Source organism: Trachypithecus francoisi, unplaced genomic scaffold (genome assembly GCF_009764315.1).
Source record: "Trachypithecus francoisi isolate TF-2019V2 unplaced genomic scaffold, Tfra_2.0 Lachesis_group2, whole genome shotgun sequence".
NCBI classification, from domain to species: Eukaryota; Metazoa; Chordata; class Mammalia; order Primates; family Cercopithecidae; genus Trachypithecus; species Trachypithecus francoisi.
This window is the reverse complement of record NW_022681465.1, coordinates 98,974,809-98,989,980: the sequence shown is the minus strand read 5'-3', so window position 1 is coordinate 98,989,980 and position 15,172 is coordinate 98,974,809. Positions and strand designations below refer to the sequence as shown.

Sequence of the window (15,172 nt, the reverse complement as noted above, 5' to 3'; positions counted from 1 at the left end):
TAAAAGCATTCATCTGGAATTGTCTTAGGCCTCAGGGCTTTAAAAAGGCATTAAGTTGCTCAAACCTTATGGGGATTTTACTTGGGTTATGCAAAAGACAGACAATGGGAAAAATGGCTGGGAGACAGGCCTACAGAGCACAGAATACCACAGTTGGGAACTGACAACTGCATCTTGGGGAAATCAAGGCAAGTTCCACAATTTGGCTCTATCTAAAAAGGGCAGGCCCCCCTGCAGTGGATTAGCTCCATGTTCTGGAAAAATACTATAAATGTGATTAGGCAAATAGTTTAAATTTTTACAAAAGGACTGAAGGAAGCTCTTTATCTATAAAGCTAAACAAGAAACCATTCTTATTTATATCCAACAAGACCTTTATGCCACAAGTATACATGCTTCTCTGGCCAAAAAAGAAATTTCTTTAAAAATAAGCATTTTAGGCCGGGCGCAGTGGCTCACGCCTGTAATCCCAGCACTTTGGGAGGCCGAGGCGGGCGGATCAGGAGGTCAGGAGATCGAGACTATGCTGGCTAACACAGTGAAACCCCGTCTCTACTGAAAAAAAAAATACAAAAAATTAGCCGGGCGTGGTGGCGGGCGCCTGTAGTCCCAGCTACTCGGGAGGCTGAGGCAGGAGAATGGCATGAACCTGGGAGGCGGAGCTTGTAGTGAGCCGAGATGGCGCCACTGCACTCCAGCCTGGGCGACATAGCGAGACTCCATCTCAAAAAAAAAAATTTAAAAAAAAATAAAATAAGCATTTAAAAAATAATAATAGGACTCATCACGTGATCTGTGAAACCCTAAGATTTTATTTTAATTGTCATGAAACAATCTGCTGTGTCTGTCACAGAAACAAAATTAAGTAGGGGATTTCAGTGTAAATAGCTTTGGATAGCAATCCTACCCTTTTCAGGGCATCCCTATAAAGGAATGAAAAACACAGGACTAAGCTGGTAACTATGGTAATATCCTGGGACAGAATTGCAGAATTAGGAGTATCTCACAGAGGCTGACTACAGAATTCCTGCGTCTGCCTCTTCTGTTCAAAAGTGCACTATTTAGCAAACATACTTTCAAAATATTCTCATAAATAGTAATATGCATAGTGTTTCCAGCATTTTCTGGACTCTGATTTGATTAAAGCAATAGCAGAATTAGATTATTTGATACATCCTAATAGGTTGAATATTTTGGCATGCAGTCGTATCTATTTTCTTCCTTCCCCACTTCCACAGTTTCTGAGGAACTGATAAATACCAGGCACTGAATTCGGCACCAGAGACTTAGAGATGACTCCTGTTCCTCAAAGAGCCCCCTGTCTGTTGGTAAAGTGAGACTGCAGAAGTCAGTACAACTCATTACGGCTAAATGCATTGAGACGAAGGGCACAGCAACGGGCCTTGTTATGGTTTATACCTATGGCAAATAGAGCCAATAAAGAGTTTTAGATAGATACTCTTGCAGCTGCATAAAAGTATGAATTTGAAGAGTTAAGACTGGAGGGAGGCAGATTGGTGAGGATGAGGATTTGAGCTAGATAAGGGTCTGAGCCAGGTAGTGATTGTAGAACAGGAAAGAAGGGTTGTAGAAATATTGAGGAAGTAAACTATGAGGTCTAATGGGTTGCTTGACGAAGGGAAAGAGGGAGTCTAGTATTCTCAGAGTTCTAGCAGGTGACTGGGTAGATGGCGGTGTCAATGATAGATGAAAAGAATGTGGGAGAAGCATGTGTGGTTGAGGAAATGGTGTCTAGTTTTACATAGGTTGGGACTGCTGCTTCAGTGGGCTGTCCAGGTAGAAAGAGATTCAGCAGGCAGGTGGATCCATGATTCTGAAATGTGAAAGATGACTACTGGTCTGAGATAAGGATTTGAAGCCATTAGAGTCTATTCTTTAATCGAAGACAGTCAACAAGATGGCTAAGAGAGAAGGAGGAGGAGTAGACTACGGATGTGATCATGGGAAAACTTACAGAAAACAGGTGTTGGAAGATAAACCCCTGGAAGAGGCAGAGAAGAAATGGTCAGAGATGTCCCAAGAATAATAAATGAAAAGGAAGACAGACAAAAGGAGGGTTTTAACACTGCTGAATGCAGTAATATTCCAGTAAAATGTCCAGTGGATATGACAATAAGGAGGATGTCAGTGAGTTGAGGGGTATCAGAAGCCATTCACTCAAAAAATATTAAAGTCCTTCTGTGTGTCACACACCATCCTAGGTGAATAAAGTAGATAATATCCCTGCCCACAGAGACGTTATACTCTACTGTAGAGCAGTCAAAGGGCAGCCTGTGGACTGGGACCAGTCCACCACTGTTATCTGTGCGTGATGAGATATCTAAGTACAATTTTAAGCGTAAGCATGTGGCAATTCTTACAGCAATTTTATATTGTAATGTAACTCATTTAACAATTTTTACATTGCCAGGAAACCCAAGTATATGATCATTTTCCTGTAAAATTCATTTTCCTTTTAGTTTATGGGAGAGAACAGGTCCATGCCAAGTAAGAAATTAACAGAAAAACCCCAAAACAATGTGTTCACCCCTAAGGATAGTCTGAAAGGGACTGCTTCAGTGGACTGCAGTCAGTTGCAATGTGAGAAACCGGGAAAGAGTATAGAAGGCCTAGATGGCAAAGGGGAGAAAAGTAGCAGCTGCCAGCCAGAGAAGGATCTTATCTCGCCAGCTAAATTCTGCAGGGGCAAGGACAGTTAGAGTTCTCAAAAATTAGGATGCTAATATTTTCCTTCAATTTTCTGCCATTATTTACATATTCATGTTTTAGAGAAAACTATCTATAATTATGTTTACACAGGCATAATTTGTGCCTTGTGAGATACAGAAACACAATATATACAAATACATAGGCTAAATAGGTTTCATTGTAGGCTGTGGCTGGTCAATTTCAGTCAGAAGAGCAATATTATACATGCATTCCATTCCCCCATACAGACTCTCTTCCTGTCCTGGGTGTTATCAGGTGCTAGGCATGCAAGTGTTAGGCCTAGACAGGTCCTGTGTTTATCTGTCATTTTGGAAATTGGATATTTTGTCAGAAAACGAACTGACACTAATGAAAATATAAGTTGCCATTTACTACCCAACACCACGTGCAGGTTAATTAATAGAACACACAGCCTGGAAGAAGCCAGCAATTTTCCATTTAGCTTTTTCAGATATTAGAACTAGATAGCATCATCAAATAACACACATACACTCAGGCAATTTATAACTTTATGGTTAAAGGGGGAAGAAATCACTGCTTCAAAATCCTTCACAATCCACTTATCCTAGAGTCATAGATTGTTGGGTACCAAGGTTCCTGTAAAGGTTATTATATTAATTTTCTATTACTATAAGTGATGACCAGAATCAATTTATAGCAAGGAGCAATCAGGTGAGTTTCTTTGTAAGCAAAAAAAAAAGAATTTTTTTTTCAGGGAAAAGCAAAATAAATCAGAAAACTATATGGTGCATGGTTCTTACCTCCTGTAGCAACTTATCTAATTTGTGCTGTAATTCAAGGAAGTATCGTGAGGTGATGAGGCCCTGGTGGGATTTATCCAAGCAATCTCGAGCCAGTTCAATAATCTGGTGGTGAGTGAAACTAAGCACTCCATCTGCTAGGGGTAGAACGTTGTCAGGAGAGTAGCTGGTGATAATTTCCTTTAGACGTTCTTCCATCTGAGCTGTAGCCTATATAGAGAAGACACACATACACAGATGTAATACGAGGAAACACACATGTAAACAATTTGACCATCACATTTTTTATAGCATTTTCAGAGACCTCCACAAGTCATTAAATAGGATTCTAGAAATCAAATTTAAAAGAAGCCTCACTTCTGATAAAATAATGGTACATACATGTCATCAGACATTTGTCCGAACCCATTGATTGTACAACACAAACGGTGAATGAACCCTAATGCATGTGGGGGGTGTTCATACATAGCCTTTCCAGGTACATGGAAAATCTTTGTACCTTCTGCTCAATTTTGTTGTGAAGCTAAAACTGTTCTTAAAAAGTTGCTTAAAAAAAGCAGCAGCCTCAGCATGTGAAATAAAGATATTTCAGAATGATAATCTCCCTTTTCTGTGTTCTATCAAATGTAAAATGGTCCCTGTAAGCTTCTTCAAGTAACTCAAGTTGTATCTGTGAATTGTTATGCTTTCATTTAAGATCTTGGGCTCCTTCAGACGGATTGTCCAAAATATCAAATACTTCTTTATGTTTTTGTACTTAAACATCAGGATGTTGCTAGAGTTCCATGACCTAAGCTAAAAATGTATCTTTTTTGGCTAGGTTTTAATGTGCCAGGAGCACACATCTTATATCATCTTCTTTTCCCAAAAACCTACATCCTATGCAAAAGTCCCAGGGGACTCCCTTGGTAAAATAAATCTAAAATTTCCTTTCCAACTTTCATTTCATTCTCTCTGGCCACCCACTGCCTAATCCATATTCCTTACTTACATTAATTATATATGCAGGGAGACTCCTTCTCCTTCCTCCCTCCTCCTCCCCTCTAATATCCTAACCTGCATTAACTAGGTAACAGTCAGCATCTGTTTCCCTGGTGAGCAAGTGACACGTGATAAATAGCTAAAATAGCTTTAATCAATGACATCAATGCTGGGTTAGTTGCAAATAATAAGTACTCTACTCTTGATTTATGAAACCAAAGATTTTCATTTGTTCTCCAGCTTAGGGCAACACAGGCTGTGGGGGCGGATCAGGAAAAACATGGAGAGTGGCCTTTTCTCAAATGTGCGGAAATGCTTTGGCGGGAAAGATGTGGAAACAAGGTGAGTTAATGGGACCATCTGAGACCAGGTCCTTGCAGCCAAGGGCTTGGCAGCAACTCTTCACAGTTGCTCTCTCAATTCACGTTCTTTTACCAGTCTAACTGGAGAACACGACAACTGTGCCTTCTCTTCTAAATTAATAGGGTTAGAAATACAATGTCTAAAGAGATGGGAAATCACAGAAAAGTAATGTGGAAAAGAAAAAAAACTCTCATGACACATCAATCTACAGGCTTCTAATGGAGAAAAACAGTCTCTACTTAACAATATGGCGCAGGCCCAGAACATGGGTACAAAGTGCACAGTCTAGAGGCCTTTCAAAGTAGACCCTCCCTACGGCACCTCACCAGGCATACCCCATGTGTGGTGCACAAGTGGCAGGTTCACTTTAGAGCCAGCTCAGCATAGAGAGAGCATAGCTAGTTCTCAGCAGTTGTTAGCTTAACATTTTTTTAAAGTTATTTTCTCTAAGAAGACTATGGAGCTGTTTTATGCAAATCATTACTAGATTGGACCCTTACTTCCCATAACAAAACCACCTTACAGACTCTAAACCTATGCTGCCTGTTCGTTTAGATGCTAGGCATCTTCAATTCAATTCATTACCTTTGGGAACCTTTCTTTGTAGACATGGTTCATCATAATTATTTCATGGTCACAGCAGGCGGGAGAACGTCCAGGGCTGCAAGCAAAGCAAATTACCCTTTTAAACTTGCCACAGCATGAAATGAAAATAAGCTTTTTATTTATAAACAGTCAGCTGCATCAAAAGTACTATGCAACCTTTGTAAGAAAAGTATATTAGATAATAAACTACAAAATCAGTTGTCCGGAGCCATGAGGCCCGGAACTAGCCGACCTCTGTTGCTTGATCTCCGCAAAGCGGAGACAGGACGGCACATTCCCGGATTCTTTATTTACAAACCCTTCCGGCCGGGCGCGGTGGCTCAAGCCTGTAATCCCAGCACTTTGGGAGGCCGAGACGGGCGGATCACGAGGTCAGGAGATCGAGACCATCCTGGCTAACATGGTGAAACCCCGTCTCTACTAAAAATACAAAAAAACTAGCCAGGCGAGGTGGCGGGCGCCTGTAGTCCCAGCTACTCGGGAGGCTGAGGCAGGAGAATGGCGTGAACCCGGGAGGCGGAGCTTGCAGTGAGCCGAGATTGCGCCACTGCACTCCAGTCTGGGCGACAGAGCGAGACTCTGCCTCAAAAAAAAAAAAAAAAAAACAAACCCTTCCCGCGCGCGCCTAAGTTTTCCCGCGTGCGCCAAAACTGTTGCCGCGCGCGCCCAAAGCTTTTCCCGCGTGCGCCTGTTTTTCCCGCGCGCGCCCAAACTGCTCCCGCGCGCGCGTAAACATTTTCCCGCCCAGGAAGATATGCAGCCTAGGGCGCAGGCGCGATCCCGCGCCGGGACCAGTACAAACCCACGGCGCATGCGCGATTGTAATTTGAGAAGACCCGGCCCCCCCGTCACCGCCCTGGCCCAACCTCTTCCTCTGCCAGCCTATATAAGGCATGACCCTGCATTCAATAAACGAGACTTGATCAGGCTACTTGTCTTGTCTCCATTTCTTGTGTTTTCTTGTCTCCTCCATTCCCACTCCCCCTTCCAGGGCCCGTTCGACTGTCCTGCAGGTCGGGACAATCAGTCATCAGTACACATGCACACATACATTCCCACAAACACAGAGACACTCTGAATAGGACTGAAAAAGAAAGCTCAAGAAGTGGAATGCCACAAAATCATCATAGTTACAATACAGTACTAGTTCAGAAAGTGTTTGTAAATTGAAATTATATTCTGCACATAGTGTGAGCTTGCATAAGATCTGGAAAACAATTAACAAACTGCAAAATAAAACAAAATAGGGTAGCTACAAATAGCAACATCTAGGACATGTTTAACAGTGTAATTTCACACTTTTATCATACACCTGTGGTCTGCCACACATCACTGAAAAGGTCTGAGTCTTCCATGGCACAGGTGTCATAATTGAAATCCATTTTCTAGCCTAGAAAATATTTATCTGGGATGCTGAGGTAGGCATTATGTATGAAACAGAGGCATACAACTGTTGTGCATTCTTCTTTACTCTTTCAATAGTAGGTTCATCTTCCTTCCTAGTGGTATATAGTTATGCAACTTCAGTGTATTTATATTCCTAAAGGGATACAGCTTACACTACGCATCTTAGGAATTCCTTTAATAAAACAAAAAATGGCACCCATGTGGTAAAACACGGTGCCTGCAGATGAAATAGTAAAACCAGTTGTTAATTTCATATCTCAGAATAATCTAACATGTCTCACAATTATCCAGTGTGGCTATATTCACTATTAGCTTATGAGACTAAGTGAAGACAAAAAGTACAAAGGCAAATTGCTTCTCATTAAACTTTGATATTCAACTGACCACCTAATAAACAAGCTATTTTTTAATATAATAAAACCTTAAGATATCAAAGTTCACTAATTCTATAGCATCAAGATCTCACACTGCAGTGGACAAGGTGATGCCCTGTCCTGATCCCTGCTTCAAAGAAGGACCTGTTGGCCGGCTGCTGGGAGTGCTGTCCACAGAAACCTTCAGCTGTCAGTCCCTGCAGGGATGGCATCAGCTGCAAGAAGTCATCTCGCCTGAGGCTGAGTCTTTCCCAGGGTGCCATATCCAGTGAGGGACACAATGACTGAGGTAGGGATGTAAACGAAGGCACATTTGGGCCAAGGGAGCAACTCTGCTGAGTCCTGTCATTCCCGAGCTCTCTGTGGAGTTGGCTAAAGCTGCTGGACTTCTCCCTCTGCCCAATCCTGCCTCCCCCTTCCCTTCCACAGGTGCTAATTTCAAAAGCACTCCCGGAGAAACATCCTGAACAAGAAGTTCTGTTTTAGATTCTGCTTCCTAAAGAAACAAACTCACAGTAAAACTGGCCCTATTCAGTGTCAAGTGGACTACATTTGGCATCCACAAACTTCAGGTGACACAAACTCCTAAAAATGTGTTCACAGTCTTAGTGAAAGTAAGACTTATGACGGGAAGAAAGAATAAAAAGATATTTTGTAATATGGAATCTGGAATTTTAAAAAATCCTCCTATTCTTGTTGTTGTTCTATTTCCACCAAGCTGTTACTTCTTAACATAACAACATTAACTGCTTTTGCACTGCCTTGAAATTTCCAGTGGCTAGACGTTTTCATAGGTAGTTCTGAGACCATCATGATTACTACTACTGCTGCAATCAGCAAATTGTGAGAACTGAAAAGGAAAATTATAAGATGCCTTTCAGTCGTTATTATGGGCCGGGCGCGGTGGCTCAAGCCTGTAATCCCAGCACTTTGGGAGGCCGAGACGGGCGGATCACGAGGTCAGGAGATCGAGACCATCCTGGCTAACATGATGAAACCCCGTCTCTACCAAAAAAATACAAAAAACTAGCCGGGCGACGTGGCGGGCGCCTGTAGTCCCAGCTGCTTGGGAGGCTGAGGCAGGAGAATGGCGTAAACCCAGGAGGCGGAGCTTGCAGTGACCTGAGATCCGGCCACTGCACTCCAGCCTGGGCGGCAGAGCGAGACTCCGTCTCAAAAAAAAAAAAAAAAAAAATTATGTGTACATGGAAACATCACGCTGTATTTGTAATAGTTTGCAAGTCAGTTCACACACACATGAACTAATGGACCAAAGTCTTCACTCAAAATGTTTGAAAATAGAGAATCCAATTAAGTAATGATTTTCAGCCAGGCCCACACACCTCAGACTTCGGGAACGGGGGCGCATCGGCGTATTCCTGCATCTGTTCTCAGTGGCGATGCTTTCGGTGGTACAGAAATGTTTCGACAAGAAGTGTAACTCGTCCGGTGTTGGTTGGTATGGTAACTGATGCAACTTCTCCTGGGAGGAACAGGATGACTGAAACAAACCAAAGTGAGGTCACATAACTACTTCAGAAAGAAACTCTTCAAATGAATAGGAGAGATCGATGAGTTAAACTTGGGTAATACTACCATTTTTATTGTTTCTTTTTCAGGTTAAAGTTGTAAGAAATACTGCCTAAATGTATAACTTGATGTTCTCTCTCAGAGTTCAAAATGCTTTCCATATTTTGCCTCATTTGTTTATAATTTCCCAAAAGGTAGTTTTCTCTCTGGAGAAAACCCAGGCTCTGAAAATGGATCGGAACCAGTCAAAGCCAAAGCAAGAAAGCGACCACTGGAGTGACATTAGGGAGCACTGTATCGCAGATTAGCTTTCAGTTGAACATGGCACCCCCGAGTTTACTGCTGCTCAAAATCAAATACTGACTTTTAGGTAAATAACATAAAATAAATGATATGATATGAGATGGTCAATAAGACAACGAAACCTCTTTTTATAATGCATCAGAGTGTGCCATGAGGAAAACAGGGGAAGGATTAAAGAAGATACTTTTCTCAATAAAGCCATTGTTTTAAAATCTGGAATTGAGTTTTCTTTATTCCTTTTTCTCAGGGAGAGTGGAGGACTGAGACTATAACTTAAAATAAAAAAAAAACTTTCAAGTGGTGTTGAGTTTTTTGTTACATGCCTGTAGATTTGCTTTTTAGAAATCATCATTCAACATTTGGAACAAGGAAAGACAGGAAAGGTGAAGAGCTAAATAACCCTGCTTTTAATCAATCTGAAACATTTAACTAAAAAGCAAAGAAACTATTGTTTTCATTTTTAGTCGGAAGTAAACTCTCTAAGTAATTCTAATAAAAGAGACTGAGAAATTTTTAAGTAAATGGAAACATGGTTAGAATAAGCACATTTTGAAAGACACTACTTATTTTAAAATGTCAGTTCTAGTAAGCATTTTAAAAAAAATCATTATATTAAGAGTACCCTTCATAAATACTAAAACACTGCAATGTAGCAAAACTAGAAATTAATGCCCAAAGCTTAAAAATTATTCCTATAACTTGAAATTATAAAACATCTTACTAAGTACGTATTAAGACAAAGAGGAATTTTTATAATGTAATGAGATTATTTTACAAGCAATAAAAAAATGAGAACACTACTAGAAAGACTTATGAGATAAATCAAAGCTCTATTCAGTAAGTACAGTCATGGCCTTAAACACTTTTCACTAAGAAAAAAGAAATAAAACACATGATCTAAATCAAGTCAAGAAATCAAGAAAAAAAATAAAATCAATGCAAGCAGGAGATAAGCAGTGGTGATCAGAGGAAAGATAAGGAAATTAGCAAATAGAAAAACAGAATTAAGAATCTGCAGATATGTCTCAAAGGTAAATCAATGTCCACAATCCTGTATCCAAGATTTCAAAACCCACAAACTCAGAAGTTTGTTCCTAAGTTTACAGTAATCTCTTTTGGTGGCAAAGCACCAACTGAACTGATGTGAAGCTGTTTAAAATATTTATTTAATCTACTTAGTGTGAATGTTGATTCAAATTGCTGCAGAAATATTAATATATTTGATTATGAGCGGCTGGCCCCACTGTTGCTGGTCTGTTATGTACAGAACAGGGATGTTACCTTTCTCAAAGTGAAAATTTCAAAACACACCAGGCTCAAGATATTATGCAACTGTACTTGCACAGGAACAGTATCTATTGACTTCAGAGAAGGGTCCAAAGAATGAAGATATACAAAAAAAATTATGCTGCTAGTTCTTAAAGCAATTAGAGTTCCAAAACCATTTTCTGAGTCACGATATCACTCAATAAGCATTTAGTCTCTGCAGGTAACCATTTTGCCAAGGATAGTATTCATATGCACATACAAGTTTCTACTTTTTATTAAATCATATCATTTTATAGACATACCTCATATTTTTATGAGTACTTATATTCTTATTTCTGTACTTTCACTCAGCAGAAAATAATTTATCTGATAAGAAACATATGGGAGAATGTCTTCTGACTGCTACAATTCTATAGTACTTATTTCAAAATTAAGAATTATCTGAATATCATATTGGAAAAGCTCCACAAATTAATTTTAACTGCAAACTGTGATGTTAGAAGAAATTGCAACACTGAATATTCTCTGGGAGGACTGATTTACTTCATCTGGCTAAATCTTTCCAATTTCAGAATATAGCATTTTTAACATTTAGCAATTTTGCAGTTTCCATAATAACCAAAGGATACAGATATTATAATGTTTACATTTCAGTCTGGCATTCAGACAACAGCTGAAATTATCTGTAAAGTTTAAACTATATTTTCAAAGTGCTTGCAATTTTATTTGTATATATTCTACATTTGATTTTTTAAATAGTTAAAGTACATTTCTGATTGGCTAAATGACTAACAGTTAACCCAGGGAAATGAGAATCTAAAGGTGATTCAGATTAGCTTTAAAAAAGAAAAACTTGTAACTACTAAGAAGTTTTACACACTTTCTGCCCTAATACTTAAAGAGTAGGACCACAAAGAAACTGAGAAAAATAGAGAAGTAGCTTTTCTAGTTTTCACTCATCACTTTTATCAATAACCAATAAAAAGAAAAAAAATAATTGAACTTTCACACTACAGCACCTGCAGTTCATAATCTAAATAGTCCCTTCTGTCTGTTGGCAAAAGGAGTAATTCTGGAAGCTCAAATTTCATTTGGGAGGAAAAAATTGGAATATTGATCCCAATAATTATATGATACTAATGTCTCCAATAAAATAAACACTTCAGAGAAGAGCTGTTAGAAACACAAAGTATGTGTGTAGACTAAAAACGGTCTTGGGGGTGTCTTCCGTAGGCACAAACAGAATTTAGAGACAGCAACGATTCCATTTGGACTGATGACCAGGTCAGCTTTATTAATTACAAGGTTTATCTGAAGAAATACCATGTAAATTCCTTTAAAAGAGCCAAGAGACTGGGTTCTAAAACTGCTCACCATATTCTTACTGAGAAAACAATGGAACAGTAAACAGTCACTCAGTTAAACAGTCTCTCTGTGCCTCAGATTTCTGGCTCATACAATGAAAAAAAAACAGCAATTACCTGATAGGGGATGTTGCTAAGATTAAATGAGCCAATGCATTTTAAGAATTTAGACCAGGGCCTGGCATATAACAGATATTTATAAAACAAAATTATTTTAAAAATTATTTCTACCAAACAGGGTCTGATTTTATGTAGCTCACCTTTTATTATGTATTCACTTTTAAAAATGAATGACTTACTAAAGATGGAAAGAATACAAATCCTGAACTCTCTCCTATTTTTCTTGCAAAAGAGAGATTTCTATGTCCAAGTTATAATAAAACTTGACTGAAGGCAATGCAAGGTGATAGAGTTGAAACAAAAAAAAAAAAAATTGGAGTTAAAAGACACATCTAAAATACTGGCCAATAACCACTGATAGTTGACTGCCATAAGAATCAAGGATTACTTCACTATTATTTACTGACAATTTTATTCATTCATGCTATTCAGGACTTTTAAGCATCCTTTACTGATGCTGATGTGCCTCTGAAACCACTCAAGGTTGTTAGCATGTTTCTAAAAATATGATCTAAATGGACAATAGACTCATATATCACAACAAAATGGAATAATGGATAGAAAAATAAATTACCTTTGCTCAATGAAATATCAAAAAGAGATGGTAAAAATAATGCAACAGTTTTTAATAATTTGGTTTTAAAGGTACTCCAGAAAATCTACGCTATATTATTATACTTGGAATTCTGGAAATACATCAGTATAAGGCAGAGGTGATACCAGTTAGAATTTATCTATTTAACTGTAGTTTCTTGTCATTCAAGTGTTATTAAGTGGCTAAATCTATGTGCTTAATGGAGTGCTGGGGGCTATAAAAAATACAATAGATGGATATCCCTAAACAATAAACCAGAGATTTTGACAAAATGAGGCTCTAGGTCCACATTCCTCGCTGGTACAAATAGAGCTAGATCACTCCATATACTGAACATCTGCAACCTACTAGGTCTATCTAAATGACCAACTTGTTTCTACAGCCCTGCAGATACAGTTATCCCACATGATTACTAATGTAAACTAAAAAAAACATAGATCTAACCTACTGAGTTGTTTCCAGTAATTGCTAGGTCTCTTGTTGAAATGTTAAGTTTGAGGCAAGAGTATCCATTTTCCTCTATCCTAGTTTCATAATTCCACCATGTCTCTATTTATCTTAACCTTCTTCCAAGTTGTTTTAATTTCTTCTTAAAAGAAAGTTCTTACCTAGAAGGCATAAATTAAGACTTGCCTTTTTTTTTCTTTGAAGGAGAGAAAAAAACAAAACAAAACAAACCTCTAAGCCACATAGGAAGAAAGACACAGTCTGTGAAAGTTCAATGGCATTTTTAGCACTAATGTCACTGGCATGGAACCAAAGCAATAAAACTAGATTGTGTTTTTTCCCCCAAACTACACCAAATGTTATTAAAATGAAAGCTTCCAATCTCCTTCAAACGTGTGATCCTGGAACTTCCTCAATTTATGCACTACAGTTTAAAAGCTTGCAGTGAAAGTATGTCCTTTTTATGTTTGTCAGGCCATCATTTGATGTGTCGCTTATTCAGAGTGTCAGACATGCAGAATTTATCTTCTCCTCCCTACCAGGAAACACCCAGAGAACACTGCCTGTGTAATAGCTCTGTTGTTGTGAGGAAGAGAAAAAAAAAAAAAAAAAAAATCAGGCACTTACAGAGACCGTAGAGCTGGGTGTGTTTGTCCCATAGCCAGAGGAAGGGAGAGAAGCCAACGACCAGCGGCGTCCATCAGTCCTATTGAGAAAGTGAGTTTAGCTTAGGCCAACGCTGGCATACTGTCACATGGGAACTCCAGGGAAACTAAGTATTTTTAGTCAAACAAATGATACAAACATAGTCTGTGAGGATGTGGAAATGCTCAGCAAGGGTCAGGGTAAACAAACATTATACAGTAGGTTGACTTTTAGTTAAACTGAATCAATACAACCAAACAAGTAGAAAGTGAATGGGTTGATCCATATTATTGATGTCTCACTAACATACTCTGACAAAATGAATACCAGGGATAATTACAATGGTCAGACTCAGCAGATTCAAATGAATAAGAACAGAAAGGGAGGAGGAAAACACTCTCATCTGGAAACTGATAACCAGAGCAAATGATCTTTGGAAGGGGCTGACTTCCAGCATGGCACAAGAGCCTGTGGGGACTTTCTTTGCATCTGAAACACTTTCTGCTTATGATTTTCAAGGGAACAGTTCTACTCATCATGCTTAGGGAAGAAGGGATCATTGGGTTCATGGCTGGCTCAGGCCTGAAGTGTCAAATAACTTTAGCATTAAGTAAGTAACTGACCTTATGCTTAGAATCTCTTAAGAGTTACTGCCTTCGGACATGACCTGGCTTGTTATAGCAAAGCCTCCTGCCGAGTCTTTGAGCATGCAGCCCAGCTCTGGCTGGTTAACAGTCGGGGCAGAATGAAACCTTCTCCATCAGTAATAGAACTTAATGCAAAGACTAAGTTGTTTGCCTCAGTCTTAGAGGCAAAGCTGGCAGGAGCCATGAAGAGGGTGGTTTGTATCTTCAAGTGATGACAGAATGGGTGGTTTCTCAATTGGAGTTTGGCTGTGAATAAGGGTCATTACAAGGGTCTCAGATGAGTGAATGCAGCAGTAGAAACAATACTGCTGCAAAGGGAAAGGGACACCAGAAAGCAAATTTTCTGAAATCTCTGGCATTCCAGAGCTATTACTTTAAATGCAATTTTGAATAAGATTGTGCCTTAAAAGCCATAGAACATTTTGAATGTTCTATGTAAATTTGCCAAGGGGCAAAAAAGGAAACACACACTTTAAAATCAGCAACATTGCATTCTTAGATCAATAAGACTGCAGTGTCATATATGGACATTTCGTAATTTGTGTTATTACGTTTGTAATTATGTTAACTTGCCAAGTGACAAGAGTGGACAAAATTTACCAGAGACACATTCACAATAAGTTGAAGTTAGGGAATTCAACAGTATTAGGCTTGAATTTGAGAAATGTCACCGTTAGATGTTAATGTAAAAAACTGACATTTTAGCCTAAATTTATATTCATGGAAAAATAAAATTATAGGCTGCCATGGATATAAACTCCAATAAATGCAAATGGTCCATAAAGACAAAATGGAAAAAGTCAAGTGGACAAATCACAGAACTACCACAATGTTAAGATTTTAGTAAAATTTACCTGTCATTTCTGTACCATGATTGGAGTACAATTGAATCAAGTATGTTAAAAAAAAAAGAAGCAAAATAAGATGTATGTAAATATACCAGATAAAACAAATTGAGATAAGTTATATGTTCTTTTGAAATACTTTTAAACAACTGAAAATGTTAATGATTTAAGAAGAAAGTAATTAT

General features: G+C 38.7%; 1 protein-coding gene across 8 annotated transcripts in view; it reads right to left on the bottom strand.

Annotated features, from left to right (window-relative positions):
- The window catches only part of MAST4 (microtubule associated serine/threonine kinase family member 4), a 595,073-nt gene that overhangs the window by 66,759 nt on the left and 513,142 nt on the right, over positions 1 to 15,172 (bottom strand). For all 8 annotated transcript variants that reach the window (XM_033179737.1, XM_033179738.1, XM_033179742.1 and 5 more), the window contains 4 exons: positions 13,478 to 13,556; positions 8,566 to 8,723; positions 5,421 to 5,496; positions 3,492 to 3,701 (listed from right to left, as the gene is read on the bottom strand). In XM_033179737.1, coding sequence (XP_033035628.1) covers positions 3,492 to 3,701; positions 5,421 to 5,496; positions 8,566 to 8,723; positions 13,478 to 13,556 — 523 coding nt within the window. The remainder of the gene's footprint in view (positions 1 to 3,491; positions 3,702 to 5,420; positions 5,497 to 8,565; positions 8,724 to 13,477; positions 13,557 to 15,172) is intronic.